The sequence below is a fragment of the Anolis sagrei genome, chromosome 6 (assembly GCF_037176765.1).
Source record: "Anolis sagrei isolate rAnoSag1 chromosome 6, rAnoSag1.mat, whole genome shotgun sequence".
Taxonomy (NCBI): Eukaryota; Metazoa; Chordata; class Lepidosauria; order Squamata; family Dactyloidae; genus Anolis; species Anolis sagrei.
The window spans coordinates 29,193,398-29,211,037 of record NC_090026.1 but is presented as its reverse complement, the minus strand read 5'-3'; the positions used below and the strand labels follow the sequence as shown (position 1 = coordinate 29,211,037).

The following is a 17,640-nucleotide window of genomic DNA, read 5'->3' as shown; positions in this document are numbered from 1 at the left end:
TCCAACATTTCAGATGAAAACTGTATGGCCAAGCAATCCCAGAGCATTGTAAAATTGACAAAAGTTGTCAAAGGCTTTCATGGCCAGAATAATTGGGTTGCTGTGAGTTTTCCGGGCTATATGGCCATGTTCCAGAAGCATTCTCTCCTGACGTTTCAACCACATCTATGGCAGGCCTCACAACTTTTGAGGGTGCCTGCCATAGATGTGGGCAAAATGTCAGGAGAGAATGCTTCTGGAACATGACCATACAGGCCAGAAAACTCACAGCAACCCAATGACAAAAGTTATTATTAATGAAGAAAAACAGAGGTCCCTTCCACACTGCCCCTATATCCCAGGATATGATCCCAGATTATCTAATTGTCCCAGATTATCTGGCAGTAGAGACTCACATAATCCAGTTTAAAGTAGATAATCTGATATCAGATCCTGGGAGATAGGGCAGTGTAGAAGGGGCCAGAGAAGCTGCACCAATTTACCTTTGCCTGAACCCAACGAGAAGGGCAAGACTCAATCTCCTTTTCTTATCTTTTATACATTTAAGTTGTGACAATGGAATTAAACCAAGGACAAAGGGAGAAAGTGGCAGGAGGAGAGAGAAAGAGGGACTTTTTAAAAGTAGCTAAAAAGTGGGACAACAGAGGACTAATCAGAGGACTAATGCCAGAAACGATGCTCAGATCCCATTAAATACAATGGCATAGTCAAATGTTTTGGTTATTTTCTGTGTCAGAAGCGACAAGAGAAACTGCAAGTTACTTCTGGGGTGAGATAATTGACCGTCTGCAAAGACGTTGCCCAAGGGATGCCCGGATGTTTTGATGTTTCACCATCCTTGTGGGAGGCTTCTCTCGTGTACCCGCATGGGGAGCTAGAGCTGACAGAGGGAGCTCTGCCTGGATTCGAATTGCTTAAGCAGCTGAGGGGGAAAAGAAAAGGGCCTGGGGCTGTTAGGAATTGTGGGAGCTGAAGTCCAAAACACCTGGATGGAGGACCAAAGTTCGCCCATGCCTGCTTTAGAGGAATTTTTACTCTAACTACACAGATTTCTATAAGTACAATGTAAATACACAAATGTCCTGTGGCTATAAACCTCAGCAAAAGTATCAATTCAATTCATAATGAGAATACCCAATAAATTCATATAGTATACAAGCGTGGGGAACAAATACGATGGGACTATCTACAATGGTGTAACAAACATAATATTCATGTTTTCCAAATAATTAGTTGGATCTATAGCAACAGGACATTTGTATATTCACATTAGAGGAATTTTTAACCATGTTCCTGTGTGCTAAGTTACATACATAATACTGGAAACCTATTGAAATAAATCGAGGTAAAGAAAAAGCTGAATACATTAGATACAAACAGATAATATCCCAAAAAACCCCAAAACTCTCAAATTTGCAGTTGGAATTGCCATTATGGTCCAGAACAGAACTATATGAAAACTGGTTTCGAATAGTCTTTTGAGTATAACTGAAGTAAAATTGATCTTTAAAAAAAAACAAACACCCAAGATGCAAAACAAGCCTTGACCTAGCCACAAATTTCCCTCTGACGGTCATCACAAGCTGCTGTGGCTGCTGGTTTCAATCCCCGCCCTCCCTCCCAACTCTGAAATGCCAACGCGTAGTTCTGTAATCAGAACCCTGAGGTCTTATTTGCGGCTGTTGACTATGCTAGGAATCTCTCTGTACTGAACTTCCTAGACGAGTCATGACAAGGAGGAACTGCACCGAGACAGCAGTGTTCTTTGCTCGCTAGTTCAGAAACCAGCGCTGCTTTATTTATTGCTTTCCTGGAATGATATGGAAACTTTGCTCCTTTTACTGCCACGGGATTCAAAACACGTAGGCTAGTTCAAACACTGTGATGGACCAGCATAGCATTATGAAAATGAAAACAAAACACTACTCTCTTCCACACTGTCATGTATCATGTTCCGTGGTTGGTGGTGGCAGGCTTAGAAGTTGGTGATGGAAGGGGTTAATGTACGTCTTAGTTCTAAAGCGCTGAGTAATCTGTAAGAATTTACAAGTGAAAGCAGTTAAGGGTGGAGGAATGCAAGATATAGGTTGCAACTGGTTTTTACTGGTTATAAGGAGCTAGCCCTGAGATTGATCTTGGTAGAAAAGCATACTTTGTGCATGCTGGTGGTTTTGGTGATTGGTGGGGATGAGAGACAGGGCCTTCTCGGTGATTGCCCCCGACTATGGAACTCCCTTCCTGGTGAGATCGGACTGGCCCCCTCCCTCCTGTCCTTCAGAAGGATGGTAAAAGCTTGGCTGTGGGACCAAGCTTTCAGGGCAGGCCAATAAAGCAGCAATAGGAAAGATTACCAGGCCAATTAGATTTGACGTAGATGACCAAGACAGTTTTAAATGGTGTATTTTAATATTGAGATAAATGTTTTTAATGTTTACGTATGTGTATATGAATTTTTGTCCTGGCATTGAATGTTTGCCGTATATATGCCATATATATATATATATGAGTCCCCTTCGGGGTGAGAAGGGCAGAATATAAATGTTTTAAATAAACAAATACACAATTTTTCCTCCAGGTTTGTGGATTTTCAATATCCTGACCTGTCACCTGAACTCTTGGAATTCTGGAACCTTGAATCTCTGGACAGGCTTTTGGCTAAGGTATAGATAGGCTCTTGGTAATAATAATAATAATAATAATAATAATAATAATAATACTTTACTTAATACCCCACCACCATCTCCCCAATGGGGACTTGGGGCGGTTTACAGGCCAAGCCCAACAGCATATTACAATAAAGTAATATGGACTTTTAAGTCGAACATGACCACCCCCCCCCATTAGAGATAGTAACTTATAGTTTTGCTAAGGGCAAGGACACCAGACTGGATAATAAGGGTTAAGCCTTGGTCAATTTGGTGTGTATCATTTAATCAAGGCTTTATGCCCTATTTTCATATGTTTCTAGCAAAAGGTAACCAATTTATTACTGAAAATCATGTCACAAAAGTATTTGACTTTTTCCATCTGAGACACACCTGGGCTCCTGATGGTCCCCCATCTCACAAACAAGGGACTCTCTTTCCCCCTCATGGATATATTTCCCTTTATGGACCTTCCTATGAATAATATGAACTATGGACACTGGGGGAGGGTAGTTGGGTTTACTCTCTGTATTATGATTTCTATATTTTCATATTTTCTCCTGTATTTCTATATTTCCCTTCATGAATCTGACCTTGCCCTGAACCTTTTGCCCCCTTCCCCTCTCCTTGAGGAAAATGTATAAGGAAGTTGCCCTGCCTCTGAAAAAAACAATTAGCGATTGTGAAGACCCTTATCTTAGAACTTTACTTGCATGGAAAATAACAAAGAAATGTCTTTCTTGACTTCGGAGTCAGGCCATCAAGAGGATATTCACTTGGCAGACTTTTTAATCATATAACAATGGGGGAAAGATGACCTTTTTCCTCCAAACCCGTTTTTCTTTCAAGCCTTTCCACTGAAAACATTCACCAAAGTCTCCTCCTTTGTGCCCTATCTGATCGCAAGAGGAAAACTTGGATTAAGTGGTCAATGCTTATCTCAGACCAATCTCAAGACAATAAGATTGGCTTTTCTGGCAGGCTGATTCCGGACTCGTTAAGCCTCCTGGACATTAAACTCCATAATCCATTCAAGAATGCATTGTATTCCTTCATCCCGCCCCCCTCTCTTCTGATTTGCTGGAGCGCAGAGGAAGCAGGAGCCTCCTGATTGGCTCTGGCGCACAGCGGAAGCCCTGTGATTGGCCCTGACGCATGGGGGAAAGCCAAGCCTCTTCCCAGTTGTTTGTGCGTCAGCCAATTCCCTTCAAGCTGGGCGAGAGGGGGGAGCGGGAGATTTGAACCACACAACTCTGTATTTTCTATAAAAATGGCACTTATTTGTGTAACTTCATGCTTAGCTTGGCGAATGATTGCTGCTTTCCATCCTTTTCAGTTGAATTGCTAATAAACCTTGGGAACTTAGAGAATAATAAACCTTTTTGGGAACTTAGAGAAAATAAATTGCTTAAAATTAGGCTTCTCTTTGCTCACCAATGTAGCGATCCCTCTTTGGTGGGGCCGCAGGGTCTCTCCTCCTGGGGTTCCTATCGACTTCAACTTTACTCATTGAATTCTCGGTGTTTGACTACTGGACTGGACCCTTTGACTACGGTGTAGTGTTTGCTATTAGTTTTTGTTTTATATTCTGTGGCTGAGTGCTATCTTTATGTTTTACATTTGGACTATGAAAGCAGCAGAAATAAGTGCTGCTTTATTTAAATGGTTTGACACAAGCTGGGTGTTTGTTTTGGTTCATTTCTGCCTGCGTACTGGCAGAGCCCTGGCGACGTGATACACACTCATAAACACACATCTATACCTCTATCTTGATCAAGCTGCAAGAAAATGTTTGAAAGTTTGTTATCCCACCCTGGATATTCCACAGATATATAAACCTCACTTGTCTAGTTTCTGACAGACCTCACAACCTCAGAGGATGGCTGCCACAAATGTGGGTGAAACATCAGGAGAGAATACTTCTGGAACATGGCCATACAGCCCAGAAAACTCACAGCAACCCAGCAATTCCGGCCGTGAAAGACTTTGACAACACTTTGAAAGCTTTTGTTTTAAATTAACCACAGTTACTCCGAACTTGGGAAGTTATGTCTTTTTTTAACTATAGGCTGTTTTGAAATGAGTCAGTATCAAATCATGATTATGAGGCTGGCTTGTTTCAATAAATCAATATTGGGATGGACTATATTTAGAACAAGCATAAAGATAAAGGTTTCCCCTTGACATTAAGTCTAGTCGTATTCGACTCTGGGGGGTGGTGCATATCTCCATTTGTACACCAAAGAGCCGATGTTGTCCATAAACACCTCCAAGGTCATATTACCAGCATGACTGCATGGAGCATAGTTATCTTCCCGCTGAAGCAGTACCTACTGACCTACTCACATTTGAATGTTTTTGAACTGCTAGGTTGGCAGAAGCTGGGGATAACAATGGGAGCTCACCCCACTCCCTGGATTTGAACCACTGACCTTTTGGTCAGCAAGTTCAGCAGACTAGCAGTTTAACCCGCTGTGCCACCGGGAGCTCCAGAACAAGAATAGCCAATGACATAGAATGCAAGGAATTGCAACCCTGGAAAATCTACGGGGCAGCATGACTCTCAATACTGAAATGGATCATGGTTTGCTATTTTTTATGTTGGTCAGATATTAATTACTGTTGCTTGTCTCTCTCAGCTTCAATTTCCAGCATTTAGTCTCCTAAGGCCACAACCACTTCCATTGTGGAACCCCTGGTGGCGCAATGAGTTAAACCCTTGTGCCAGCAGGACTGATGACTGACAGGTCAGAGGTCGAATCTGGGGAGAGTGTGGATGAGCTCCCTCTGTCAGCTTTAGCTCCCCGTGCAGGGAAATGAGAAGCCTCCCACAGGATTGTAAAACATCAAAGCATTTGGGTGTCCCCTGGGCAACATCCTTGCAGATAGTCAATTCTCTCACACCAGAAGTGACTTGCAGATTCTCAAGTTGCTCCTGATACGAAAAAACCCTCCATCATGCAACAACCATAGAGAGAAAGAGTAGCAGCCATTACCATAGCATGTCTATTTAGTGTTACATCAAATCAAAGTAGTGCAAATTATAGTTTGCATAAAGAGTATACTATCAACTTATTTATTTCAGTTTGTCTCAAAGGTGAAGTAAGATTTCTTGGCATACTGATCCAGTCTTTGGCTTCTGCTTCAGTTCACTGTTTTTGGTTTACATTTCCTGGATTATAACAAGCTGTGGTTTGCTAATTCAGACATCACCCAAAACCAGTTGAGCTTCCTTAACCATGAGTTGGTTTAAATTGAGCTGTAGTGGCCAGTTTTTACCCAAAAGATTGCAACTTAATTATTTTTAAAAAGAAATATATTGCACACAGGAAGCCGTGTTAATTAGATTAATTTATTCGGAAACCAAAAGGTACAAAATTTCCATTGGCACAAAGTGCAGATGGCTGGTATGGAGGTAAAATTGACCTATACTTTGGTATTATGTTGACTTGGTATGGTAAGAGGTCCATGGGGTGACACCATGAAAAAACAAAGACATAGTTAATTGTACCTATCTTACCCCTTTATGTCTTCTCTCTACATGTGGCTGTAGATATGGGTCACACTTTTACACATACCCAAAATACAGATAAATGAAATAGATCACTTGAACTTTTAACCGTCAAGCAAGAAAATGAATACTTTAATAGAGAAGACTTAACAAAACTAATAGCGAAGCCATTGAAATCCACAAGCATGTGGACAATTTCAATAGAAAGGAGGAAAACATTAAAAAATGAACAAAATCTGGCTACCAGAATTAAAAAAACCTCTAAAAGCAGGGCAGGAAATAAAGTAGGGGAATTCAAGACAAGAATCAATCAGGGCCAGCTAACACCTCCCAACAAAGGATTCCCCCAGGCAGCAACCAGCCAGGCTTTGAAGCTGCAAGGCCATTCAATGCTAATCAAGGTGGCCGATTGCAACATTCACACATTCCACAGATATATAAATCTCACTCAGTTTCCAACAGACCCCCTCAGCCTCTGAGGATGCCTGCCATAGATGTGGGCAAAACGTCAGGAGAGAATGCTTCTGGAACATGGCCATACAGCCAGGAAAACGCACAGCAACCCAATGATTCTGGCCATGAAAGCCTTCGACAACACACAAATAGTCTTTATTATAGGTTATTGAAACAAGCCAACTTCAGGCCATTGTTTACAAAGATGGCTTGTTTTCTATGTGCCACCGGGGGCTCCTATCTATATAAATAAAAATGTAATGTTCGTTTGTGGGATTAACATAACTCGAAAACCACTGGACGAATTGACCCAAATTTGTACACATTGCACCTATCAAGCCAACAAGTGACCATCACTCATACAAAAACTGAAAAACACAGCAAAAGAGACTTAAAAAGCCAGAGAAACAAAAAATGCATTACAAAGCATGCGCAAAACCACATATATACACATATACACAAATACACACACACACATATAAACACAAAACATATACACAGACTGGGCCACAGCAATACGTGGCAGGGGACGGCATATACATACACACACACACACACACACACACATATATATATATATATATACACACACATACACACACATACATACATACATATACACATACACATACATATGCTTTGGTTAGCATAGGGACCCCTTTTCCCCAAGATTACTCTTTCAGGCATGAATTGCCCTTTCTGGGGATAGATTTTCTCTCACTTCCTGTTGTCTTACCCCTGTTCTTAACTATGAGTCATTTGGAAGTCGGAAGTTTGTAGCTCTGGGACTCCCTATATAGCAAGACTGGACAACTTGAGGCTTTCTTGTCATCCTGTTTACAGCTGTTTTAAAATGTCCCAGGTTCCTTCTTCTCCTTCCACCCTCTTTTCAATTACTATTAAGTAAATTGCACTCAGCCTCCCAGTAGGCTCAGGCAAAAGCAAACTTCTGCAACCACTCCTAGCTTGTGTGTTTTTCCTTATTAATAACTTTTTCCATCTTGATCAAACTTTGATGTTGCTCAGCCACATATGTCCCAGCTTTCATCTGTGTAAACATAGAATCATAGAGTTGGAAGAGACCTCATGGGCCATTCAGTCCAACCCCCTGCCAAGAGGCAGGAAAATTGCATTCAAAGCACCCCTGACAGATGGCCATCCAGCCTCTGTTTAAAAGCCTCCAAAGAAGGAGCCTCCACCACACTCCAGGGCAGAGAGTTCCACTGCTGAACAGCTCTCCCAGTCAGGAAGTTATTTCTAATGTTCAGATGGAATCTCCTTTCTTGTAGTTTGAAGCCATTATTCCGCGTCCTGGTCTCCAGGGAAGCAGAAAACAAGCTAATGTTGAGAAGAAAATTCTAAATTTGTATCTAAATTGGCACATACAGATTATATGCAGATTTCATGAAAATCTCAACCCATATTTTTGGCCACGAATGAGTGGCCAACTTCACCAAATCCCGGTCTAAGACCTGCTCCATTCCCCAATACTCAACTGTTTTAAAGTCGTTCTCAAAGACTTCTCGGGCTTCCTCATAGTTGCAAATTTCCTCGATGCACTCACGCTCCAGATTGTCTGGGACGATCAACTCAAAATCCCAGTGGTTATAAAGAAGCTTACGGCCCAGGAATCTGTGTGCAGTTATGTCGTCCAGGAACACTGAGAAGAGAAAACAACAAGGCATTTTTCTTATGTTCAAAGCACAGCTTGGGAAAAGTTACTTTTTTAACAACAGCTTCCAGAGTCCTCAGGCCGGTAATTTTACTAGTCTTGGATTTAGCATATCTGAATCTAGGTACATCAACCCAGTCTCTGGAACTAATGTGTCTGAGAAAGATTGCCCACCTGGCTTTAATGGACTAGCATGTGTGTTGCTGCCACTGTGTGTCTTCAAATCATTTCTGATTCATAGTAATCCTAAGGCAAACCTATCACAGAGTTTTACTGACAAGTCCCTGGTGGTGCAATGGGTTAAACCCTTGTGCCGGCAGGGCTGAAGACCGACAGGTCAGAGGTTCGAATCCAGGTAGAGTGCAGATGAGCTCCCTCCGTCAGCTCCAGCTCCCTATGCGGGGACATGAGAGAAGGTTTTCATAGCTGAGGAAGGATTTGAATTCTGGTTTCTGGAGTTGTAGTCCAATGTTCAAACCACTACACGACACTGGTGCTACATAAAGCTAATATTACTTGGAGCTTCAGATAGGGATGTGAGCTAATAGCTAAGCCTTTAAGATTCCAGTGCTTTCTGTTCTTGCCTGTTATCAGATCTTTCCAGTTCATTTGATTCCAAACACCATCAATGTGCCTTTGTTCCTGGTTTATTGCCCACTGGTACATGCATGCGCTTCCAGGCTGAGCTTTTGTGTTTCTCTTTTTTCTTGGGACAACTCGCTAACTTCTTTCCTCCTTGTGGAAAGGCAACACTTCCTGGCCATATATCGTACTCGCTGCCACATGTGGAATGTAGTTCTGCAAGTATTAGAAGCTATTATCTGTGACATATATGTTTAGCGGTGAGAGAGGTTCCTTGCGTTAAGAGAGTGTGTTGTTCATGCATGCTGGAACTCTTGGTTTCAGTTGACCTTTTCTGTAAAAGTAAAAGATAAAGGTTTCCCTCTGACATTAAGTCCAGTCGTGTCCGACTCTGGGGGTTGGTGTTCATCTCCATTTCTAAGCTGAAGAGCTGGCGTTGTCCGTAGACACCTCCAAGGTCATATGGGCAGCATGACTTCATGGAGTGCTGTTACCTTCCCGCTGGAGCGGTACCTATTGATCTACTTACATTTGCATGTTTTCAAACTGCTAGGTTGGCAGAAGCTGGGGCTAACAGTGAGAGCTAACGTCGTTCCCAGGATTCGAACCTGCAACCTTTCAGTCAGCAAGTTCAGCAGCTCAGCGCTTTAATCCACTGCACTATGTGAGGCTGCTTTTTTCTCTAAAAGCAGGATTGATTGTGGGTTGCAGTGGCTGAAGCGTATAACCCAGGCCTATAACCTAGGCCCCTTCTACAGTGACACTTGTGTAGAAGGCAAACATTTTGTTTGTGTGCCAGTAACTTCATAAAGTGTGGAGGGCACAGTTTCTCTGGCCTGCACATAGAATGGAACTTTTGTGGTGATCCACATAACTACGAGGGTTAAATGAAAAGTAATGCCTCCACTTTCATAACTCCTCAACAGATGGCAGTACTGGTATGCGGCGGGTACTGGCTTGTTCAGTAGACTCTCCTCTACAGTTCCATTTTGGCGGGAAGCCTTAACATTGAACAGTTGTGTTGTTAAAGTGCAAAGTATGGAACCCTGCACAGACGGTCAGTCGATTTAAGCAACATGCAGTCATTGAATTCTTGACAGCAGAAGGTGTCACCCCAAAGGAGATTAATCTGTGATTGCAAGCTGTTTATGGTGATTATGTTGATGTAAGTACTGTGCATCATTGGGCAAGTAAGTTTAAAGATTTTGAGGTGGCAACATCTGACTTGCGTGACAAACAAAGAGTTGGACATCCTGTGACAGCAGCCACCGAGTTTCACAACGAAAGGTTTACAGATTGATTCAGGACAATTGTCGTATCACTCAGAGAGAAATTTCAAGCATAATCAGCATTTCACAAGAATGTGTGGGTCACATTATTGCTTTGCTTGGCTATCGGAAGATCTGTGCACAATGGGTTGCGGAAACAGAGTGTCAACTTCTTTCGTGACGGCTTTAGAAAACGTGTTCATCGTTGGCAGAAATGTATCCAATTGTCTGGCGATTATGTGGAAAAGTGAATAGTGGTAGTTAAAGAGCACATTCTAAGGATTCTTTCTGTGTTTGATTTATTAAAATATATTCCTTTCCAAACCCACGTAATGAAGGTGGAGGCATTACTTTTCAGTCAACCCTTGTAAATATCTGCAAATCTGCATCTCACAGGGTTTTCTTTTTTTTAATCTGGTTTCTAGCAGAAGTTCCACGGCAACCATCTTGGGAGCCTCTAGATCTCAGAACAAAGCATCAAGTCTGGACAACGGAGGCAGGAAGCTCGAGAACTCTCTTGAAGTCCCAGGATTTTTGCCCCTCATCCTGAGAGATTTGAGTTACTTTCTTTTAGCCTAAAGTTCGTAAGATCTGTTACAATGGATTTGGTATGCTGATCCAAGAATGGGAAGGACAGAAATGAATATCAACAAAACTGCGTTTTGCTGTCAGGTAAGCCCTTCTCAAATTTACCTTGATCCTCTAGAGCGCTCTGGACTTCATCATGCCTCTGGAAAGAAGCGGAGAGAACATGTACTACAGCTTGGAACAGCAGGAGAAGACAGGAAGAACTCCACATGACAGTCCCTGAAATGGGAGCATAAGATTGGTTACAAGGAGAGTGGATGGAAGCAGGTATTCTGACAAGTATTCAAAGGATGCATCTATACTATAGAATTAATATTTCAGATTTTTCCTACAGATTAAATAAATCCACAAGTCAGGATATGGCTTTCTGTGCAAACAGGGAGGAATGGGTTTGTGGCATGTCTTTCCCTAGAAAGTGCAAAAGTTAACTTTATTTCACCTGCCTTGTTCCCCAGATTAAAACAGAAAAATATTCAAGCAGAAAAAGAGATCCAGTACAATCTTTAAAGGCTGATATATTTATTTCAGCTCAGAAAGGGATGTAGTGGGTTGGGTGCAGGATTCAGATTTCTGGAGACCACCATCCAATCTTTTCTGGTCAACCATAAGCATAGAGATTTTGAATAGACACATCTATCATATAGATCAGGGTTTCTCAACCTTCCTAATGCCATGACCTCTTAATACAGTTCGTCATGTTGTGGTGACCCCCAACCACAACGTTATTTTCGTTGCTACTTCATAACTCTAATTTTGCTACTGTTATGAATCATAATGTAAAGCAAAGTTTATTGATTAGTCCATTGACCACATCAACATTAAAAACAAAAACAGAAACGTGCACAATCCCAAGACCCCAACAACCATCCCAAGACCCCCACAACAGTGAACCAACACACATTCAAACCTGATTAGGTTAAAGGATAACTAAAAATATCATCATTAAAATACCAAGATAAAATTTGATACCACAAAATTAAAAAAAATTAAAAACGAAGTTTAAAATGAAGGTTAAAATAGACCAGCTATTACACAATCCCAAGTCACTTCAGATATCTGCATCACCCCTACAGTTTACCCCAATCGCCTCCAGATGCGCAGTTCTCAGCTGCGTTGCTTTATGAAGGAAAAGGGCTGTTTGGTTTGTTATCTTAGCATTCTGGCCAGCCATTAAGAATTTAGTTTTGATATGGGGATCCCAGTGAGTCTTCTGTATGATGAATGGTCTGAGGTATTGATTTCTCTCTTTGTTGTACAAAATGCAATTAAACAGTACATGTGTAATATCCTCTACCTCTGTAGCCCCACAGATACAGAAACATTCATTATATGGAACTTGGTTAAACCTTCCATGTTTAACCATTCTATCTGTCTGTTCGAATCGGATTCTAGTGAATACCCTCTTTAGATGAATCATAATGTAAATATCTGATATGCAGGATGTATTTTCAATCACTGGACCAAATTAGGCATTTAGGAGTTGTTTGTCATTTAGGAGTTGTAGTTGCTGGGATTTATAGTTCACCTTTAATCAAAGAGCACTCTGAACTCCAACAGCGATGGAATTGAACCAAACTTGGCACACAGAACTCCCATGACCAACAGAAAATACTGGAAGGGTTTGGTGGGCATTGACCTTGAGTGTTTGGAGTTGTAGTTCACCTACATCCAGAGAGCACTGTGGTCTCAAACAATGATGGATCTAGACCCAACTTGGCATGAATACTCACTATGCCCAAATATGTACATTGGTGAAATCTAATGGGTCTGTGCAACAAAACATGAGTCCTATTACGATCCTACAGGACATCCATTCTTAAAGATGAGTCCTGTTCTTAAGGCAAAAGGAAAAAGATAAGCTTTTCTTCAGCTGCATTCAGCACTCTGCCTTTTGGAATGGCAAAAAGCTGGCTTTCCCCCTGTGATTTATCAAGTAAGTTAATCATTTGCAGTCCAATCCTATGTATGTTTATTCAGAAGTGTATTCTGCAAAACTGCCTAGTTTGGTTTTTTAAAATCCCAGCATAATTACAATCGGAAAGACATAGTCCATGAGCGTTTGCCACACCATGGATGATATAAAACAATTAGCTAAGTGTGTATTTCTTTGCTGAAGTCTTTAAACATATTTATTATTATTATTATTATTATTATTAATAATAATAATAATTTATTTGCTGTATTTATATACTGCTTTTCTCACCCCTGGGGGAACTCAAGGCGGTTTCCAACCTAGTCATAACAAAACTTAATGCCAAACATACATGTGAAAAACTAAAGCATAAAAATAATAACACATAACTATGAATTAAACTATAAAACCATATTAAGTCATAAAACATAAGCCACATTTAGACATTAAAACATTGAATTAAAACATACTAATATAAACATTAACATCTTGAAATATCTTGATAATGTTTCAAGCCATTCCTTGGAGAGCCTTATGGATGGGCTGAAGCTGCACTTGGTTCCAAGAAAATATTTTTAGAGCCCTAGAAATAATTTTAAATGTTGATGATGGTAGAATAATCCGATTTAAAACCAGCTGCTTTCCCCTGCTCTATTAGTCCCCAACTGTTCATGTTAAAGAGAGTTAAAAAGAAGGAGGGGAGCTCTTAGATTATAACAAATACTTGCGATTTATACTAAATATAAATCATTTGAGGTTCTTCAAATATTGTTGGAGTATAACTCCCATCATCTTTTATACAGTTAGCATTCTGTACTCACAGGGGTTAGGGGCACAGGTGCCCCCATGAAAGTAAAAACTGCATCATCACAACCTCTGAGGATGTCTGCCATAGATGCAGGTGAAACGTCAGGAGAGAATGCTTCTGGAAAATGGCCATAGAGCCCGAAAAACTTACAACAACCCAGTGATTCCGGTTATGAAAGCCTTCCATGATACAAAAAAAAATATATTTTTTTGAAACTCGAAATGACACCTCTCTGGGAATTTCTATTTCTTCCAGTATGTCTATGATCAACGTCTACTGGAAAATGAATACAGAACTACACTGAATGACCTACAGATTTCTAGAGCAGTGGTTCTCAACCTGTGGTCCATGGACTACTAGTGGTCCCCAAGAACAAAAATATGGTCAGCAGCCTCACCATTACTACACTGTTGCCTCGAAACCACATGACAATGAGAGTGACTGGTCTCTTGAAACCCTCTTGTAGTGCCGAGGCAATGGGGAGAAAAGAGGCTGACTACCCACAAAAGATTACTACTATCATATCAACTCTAGATTATGAAATATGGTTTTCTGTGGGTGAGCAGATGGCAACTACTGGATGGCATATGATCTATATCAGAAACTAGAGCTGATGTGGTCTATCCAATGCAATTATCTGAATCAGCACCCCAAATAACCCAACTGAATCTAAAGTTGACAAAAAACAGATTCGTAACCCTTTTGATACTAATGTTGGAGAGTGGTCCCTGGTCAAGTGGTCCCTGGTCAAACTGGTCACTGGTAAAAAAAAAAGGTTGGGAACCATTGTTCTAGAGTAAATATTTTAATCAAAATCCATGAATAATCATATCTGCAAAAGTCAAAGCCACAAATGTGGAGTGATGACAATAGTTTGTTGTGCTGATTAGGGCTGATTTTTTTTATGTCAGGAGCGACTTGAGAAAATACAAGTCATTTCTGGTGTGAGATAATTGGCTGTCTGCAAGGATGTTGCCCAGGGGACGCCCGGATGTTTTGATGTTTTACCATCCTTCTGGGAGGCTTCTCTCATGTCCCCGTATGAGGAGCAGGAGCTGACAGCGGGAGCTCATCCATGCTCTCCACAGGTTCCAACCCTCTGACCTGTCGGTCTTCAGTCCTGCCGGCACAAGGGTTTAACCCATTGCATCACTGGGGACTCCAATTAAGGCTGATGGGAGACACACCCTAACAACATCTGGAGAACCAAAAAATTGAGATAGTCCTTTTTAATATTCAGTATTTTGCACCAGTTACCATTATATTCTGACTACATTCCCGTAAGACAGGAGAGATTTATTTTCCTCATAGTGCCAAAGTTCCCAGAGCTATAAATTAAAAATAAACCGTCAGTATCTCTTGCTGGGACTGGAAGAGAAGTCCTTTAGGTAACAAGGTGGAGCGCAAGATAGGTTTTACTGTGTGTTCCAAAGAGGCACACCCTACTGAGATGGGGAGGGTTCCTGGAGCAAAACGTTTCGGTTCTAAACATGTATTCTAATAGAGAATAACACATTATGCTCTAATCACTTACGGCAATGTTTCTCAACCTTCCTAATGCCACGACCCCTTAAAATAGTTCCTCATGTGGTGACCCACAACCAAAACATTATTTTCGTTGTGACTTCATAACTCTAACTATGCTACTGTTATGAATCGTAATGTAAATATCTGATATGCAGGACGTATTTTCATTCACTGGACCAAATTTGGCCCAAATACCTGATATGCCCAGATTTGAATACTGATGGGATTTGATGGTGTGTGTGTGTGTGTGTGTGATTTTGGGAGTTGTAGTTGCTGGGATTTATAGTCAACCTACAATAAAAGAGCATTCTGAACCCGAGCAACGGTTGAATTGAATAAAACTTGGCACACAGAACTCCCATGACCAACAGAAAATACTGAAAAGGTTTGGTGGGCACTGACCCTGAGTTTTATAGTTCACCTACATCCAGAGAGCACTGTGGACTCAAACAATGATGGATCTGGACCAAACTTGGCACGAATACTCAATAGGCCCAAATGTGAACACTAGTGGAGCTTGGGGAAAATAGACCTTGACATTTGGGAGTGGTCATTCCTGGGATTTATAGTTCACTTATAATCAAAGAGCATTCTGTGCCCCAGCAATGATAGAATTGGGCGAAACTTTCCACACAGAACCGTCATGACCAACAGAAAATACTGTGTTTTCTGATGGTCTTTGGTGACCCCTCTGACACCCCCCTCGCGACCCCCTCAGGGGTCCTGAGCCCCAGGTTGAGAAACGCTGCCTTATAGGATGCAGCTGGGGGGGAAAATACCTTTCTGACTTTAAAAAAATCATTACACCCACACATTCCGGGTATTTTCAGCTCCACAGTTTCTGTTTCCATGAAATGTAACATACCATAAATAGACCATAATCGCTACTTTAGATTCAGAATACATTCCCAATCCCACTGAATTCATAAACTACTTCTATGCATGAAAAAAGTAAACTGTGATCCTAAGTACACTCAGAAGTGGATTACGTTGTATTCAGATGGATTTAATCAAAATAAGCCAATCTGAATACAATGTAATCCAATTCTGAATTGATGTAGCAAAGGTTGTGATTTTATAATATAGTAAGGGGACTTGGTACCATATCTGTTAGTGTTCCAATGTTCTCCTTAAATCTTATTTGAAGTTTTCTTATAGGATGATGTCCGATTTAATGTTGGCAATAGGACCAGAGAAGATTTTTTTTCCAAAAATGTTAATTGTAAAGGTCCAGCTTTTTCTTTCTATGCAGTCCTTGAAAATCAAATACATTCCCTTCAATCCGATTAGAAGAAAAGCAAATGAAAACAACACATACATTGGCAATCAAAGTGTTAAAAAGAGAGAGAGCCAGGTTTGTTTCAGAGCTGCCAACTCACCTGTGCGGAAATTGTGGGTGGAAAGCAGGTAGGTCAACTGGATGGAAGCACCAGGTTGTTGCCCAAACCCTTGCCCACTCCAATCCGAGAAGCCAGAGGTAAAGAGTTAAAGGTTTGTCCAAATATCAAACAGGTGAAAGGTAACAGAAGAGATAAATCCTTATCCTGAAATAGCAGGGAGTCAGTGAAAGAAGGCGAGTGTCTTCTGAATAGAAGCAGGCGCTGCCAAAGCTCCAGGTGAAGGGAGGTGGGTGGGTCTGAAGGTCACACAGAGGAGGAGATACAGGTAAAGCCAGGCAAGGGAGGGTGGCTTATTGTAGGAGGAGTGTAAGGCTGGGCTGGCAGAATTCCTGTGAGTGGGCAGGTAGCCTTTGTTCTGCAAATGTCTGGTCACTCTCCACCCCCTGGAAAGAAAGCCTGCTGCATTCACAGGAAACAGACAGCCCACAGTTTGAGAGTTCCCCAATTGCTCAGAAGCACTCTCATCCTTGCAAACACATCATAAGTCCCAGATTTCAAAACACATCCCAGGGCTCAAGCCTTAAGCGAGATGACTCAAAGTAGCCCTGTCTTTCTATGTTTCTTCACTTTCTGAAACTTAGGGACAGTTAGGATGGATCTACGCTGCCCTATATCCCAGGCTATCTGCTTTGAACTGGATTATATGAGTCTATACTGCCAGATAATCTTGGAAAAAACAGAAAACCTCGGATCAGATCCTAGGATATAGGACAGTGTTGATCCAGACTTAAGGCCCTTCCACACAGCCCTATACCCCAGAATATCAAGGCAGAAAATCCCACATTATCTGAGTGTGGACTCAGATTACCCGGTTCAAAGCAGATGTTGTGGGATTTTCTGCTTTGATATTCTGGAGTATAGGGCTGTGGGGAAGGGTCCCTAGACAAGCATCATCCTTTTTTATCAGGGGATCTCAAACTTTTAAAGCAGAGGGCCGGTTCACTGTCCCTCAGACTGTTGTGAGGCTGGACTATGTTTTGAGAAAAACATGGACAAATTCCTATGCGCAGATATATTATTTGTAATCCAAAAAAAGAAAGAACAATACGGTATTTAAAATGATGAACCATTTTAACCAACATAAACTCATTGGGAATGTTGGGCCTTCTTTTGGCTGATCAGATAGTCAAATTAATTAATGTTGTGGTGGTGGTGGTGTGACCTAAAGTTGTTTCAGACTTAGGGTGACACTAAGTCAGTAGTTCCTAACCTTTCTAATGCCGTGACCCCTAAATAAAGTTCCTCATGTTGTAGGGACCCCCAACCATATTTTT

General features: G+C 41.3%; 1 protein-coding gene across 1 annotated transcript in view; it reads right to left on the bottom strand.

The window, feature by feature from the left end:
- The window catches only part of PRRG2 (proline rich and Gla domain 2), a 33,888-nt gene extending 17,164 nt beyond the window's left edge, over positions 1–16,724 (bottom strand). The window contains exons 1-3 of the mRNA XM_060780770.2: positions 16,346–16,724; positions 10,825–10,938; positions 8,106–8,269 (exon numbers count right to left, since the gene is read on the bottom strand). Coding sequence (XP_060636753.2) covers positions 8,106–8,269; positions 10,825–10,930 — 270 coding nt within the window. The 5' untranslated portion in view covers positions 10,931–10,938; positions 16,346–16,724. The remainder of the gene's footprint in view (positions 1–8,105; positions 8,270–10,824; positions 10,939–16,345) is intronic.
- Between the last annotated feature and the right edge of the window lie 916 nt (positions 16,725–17,640).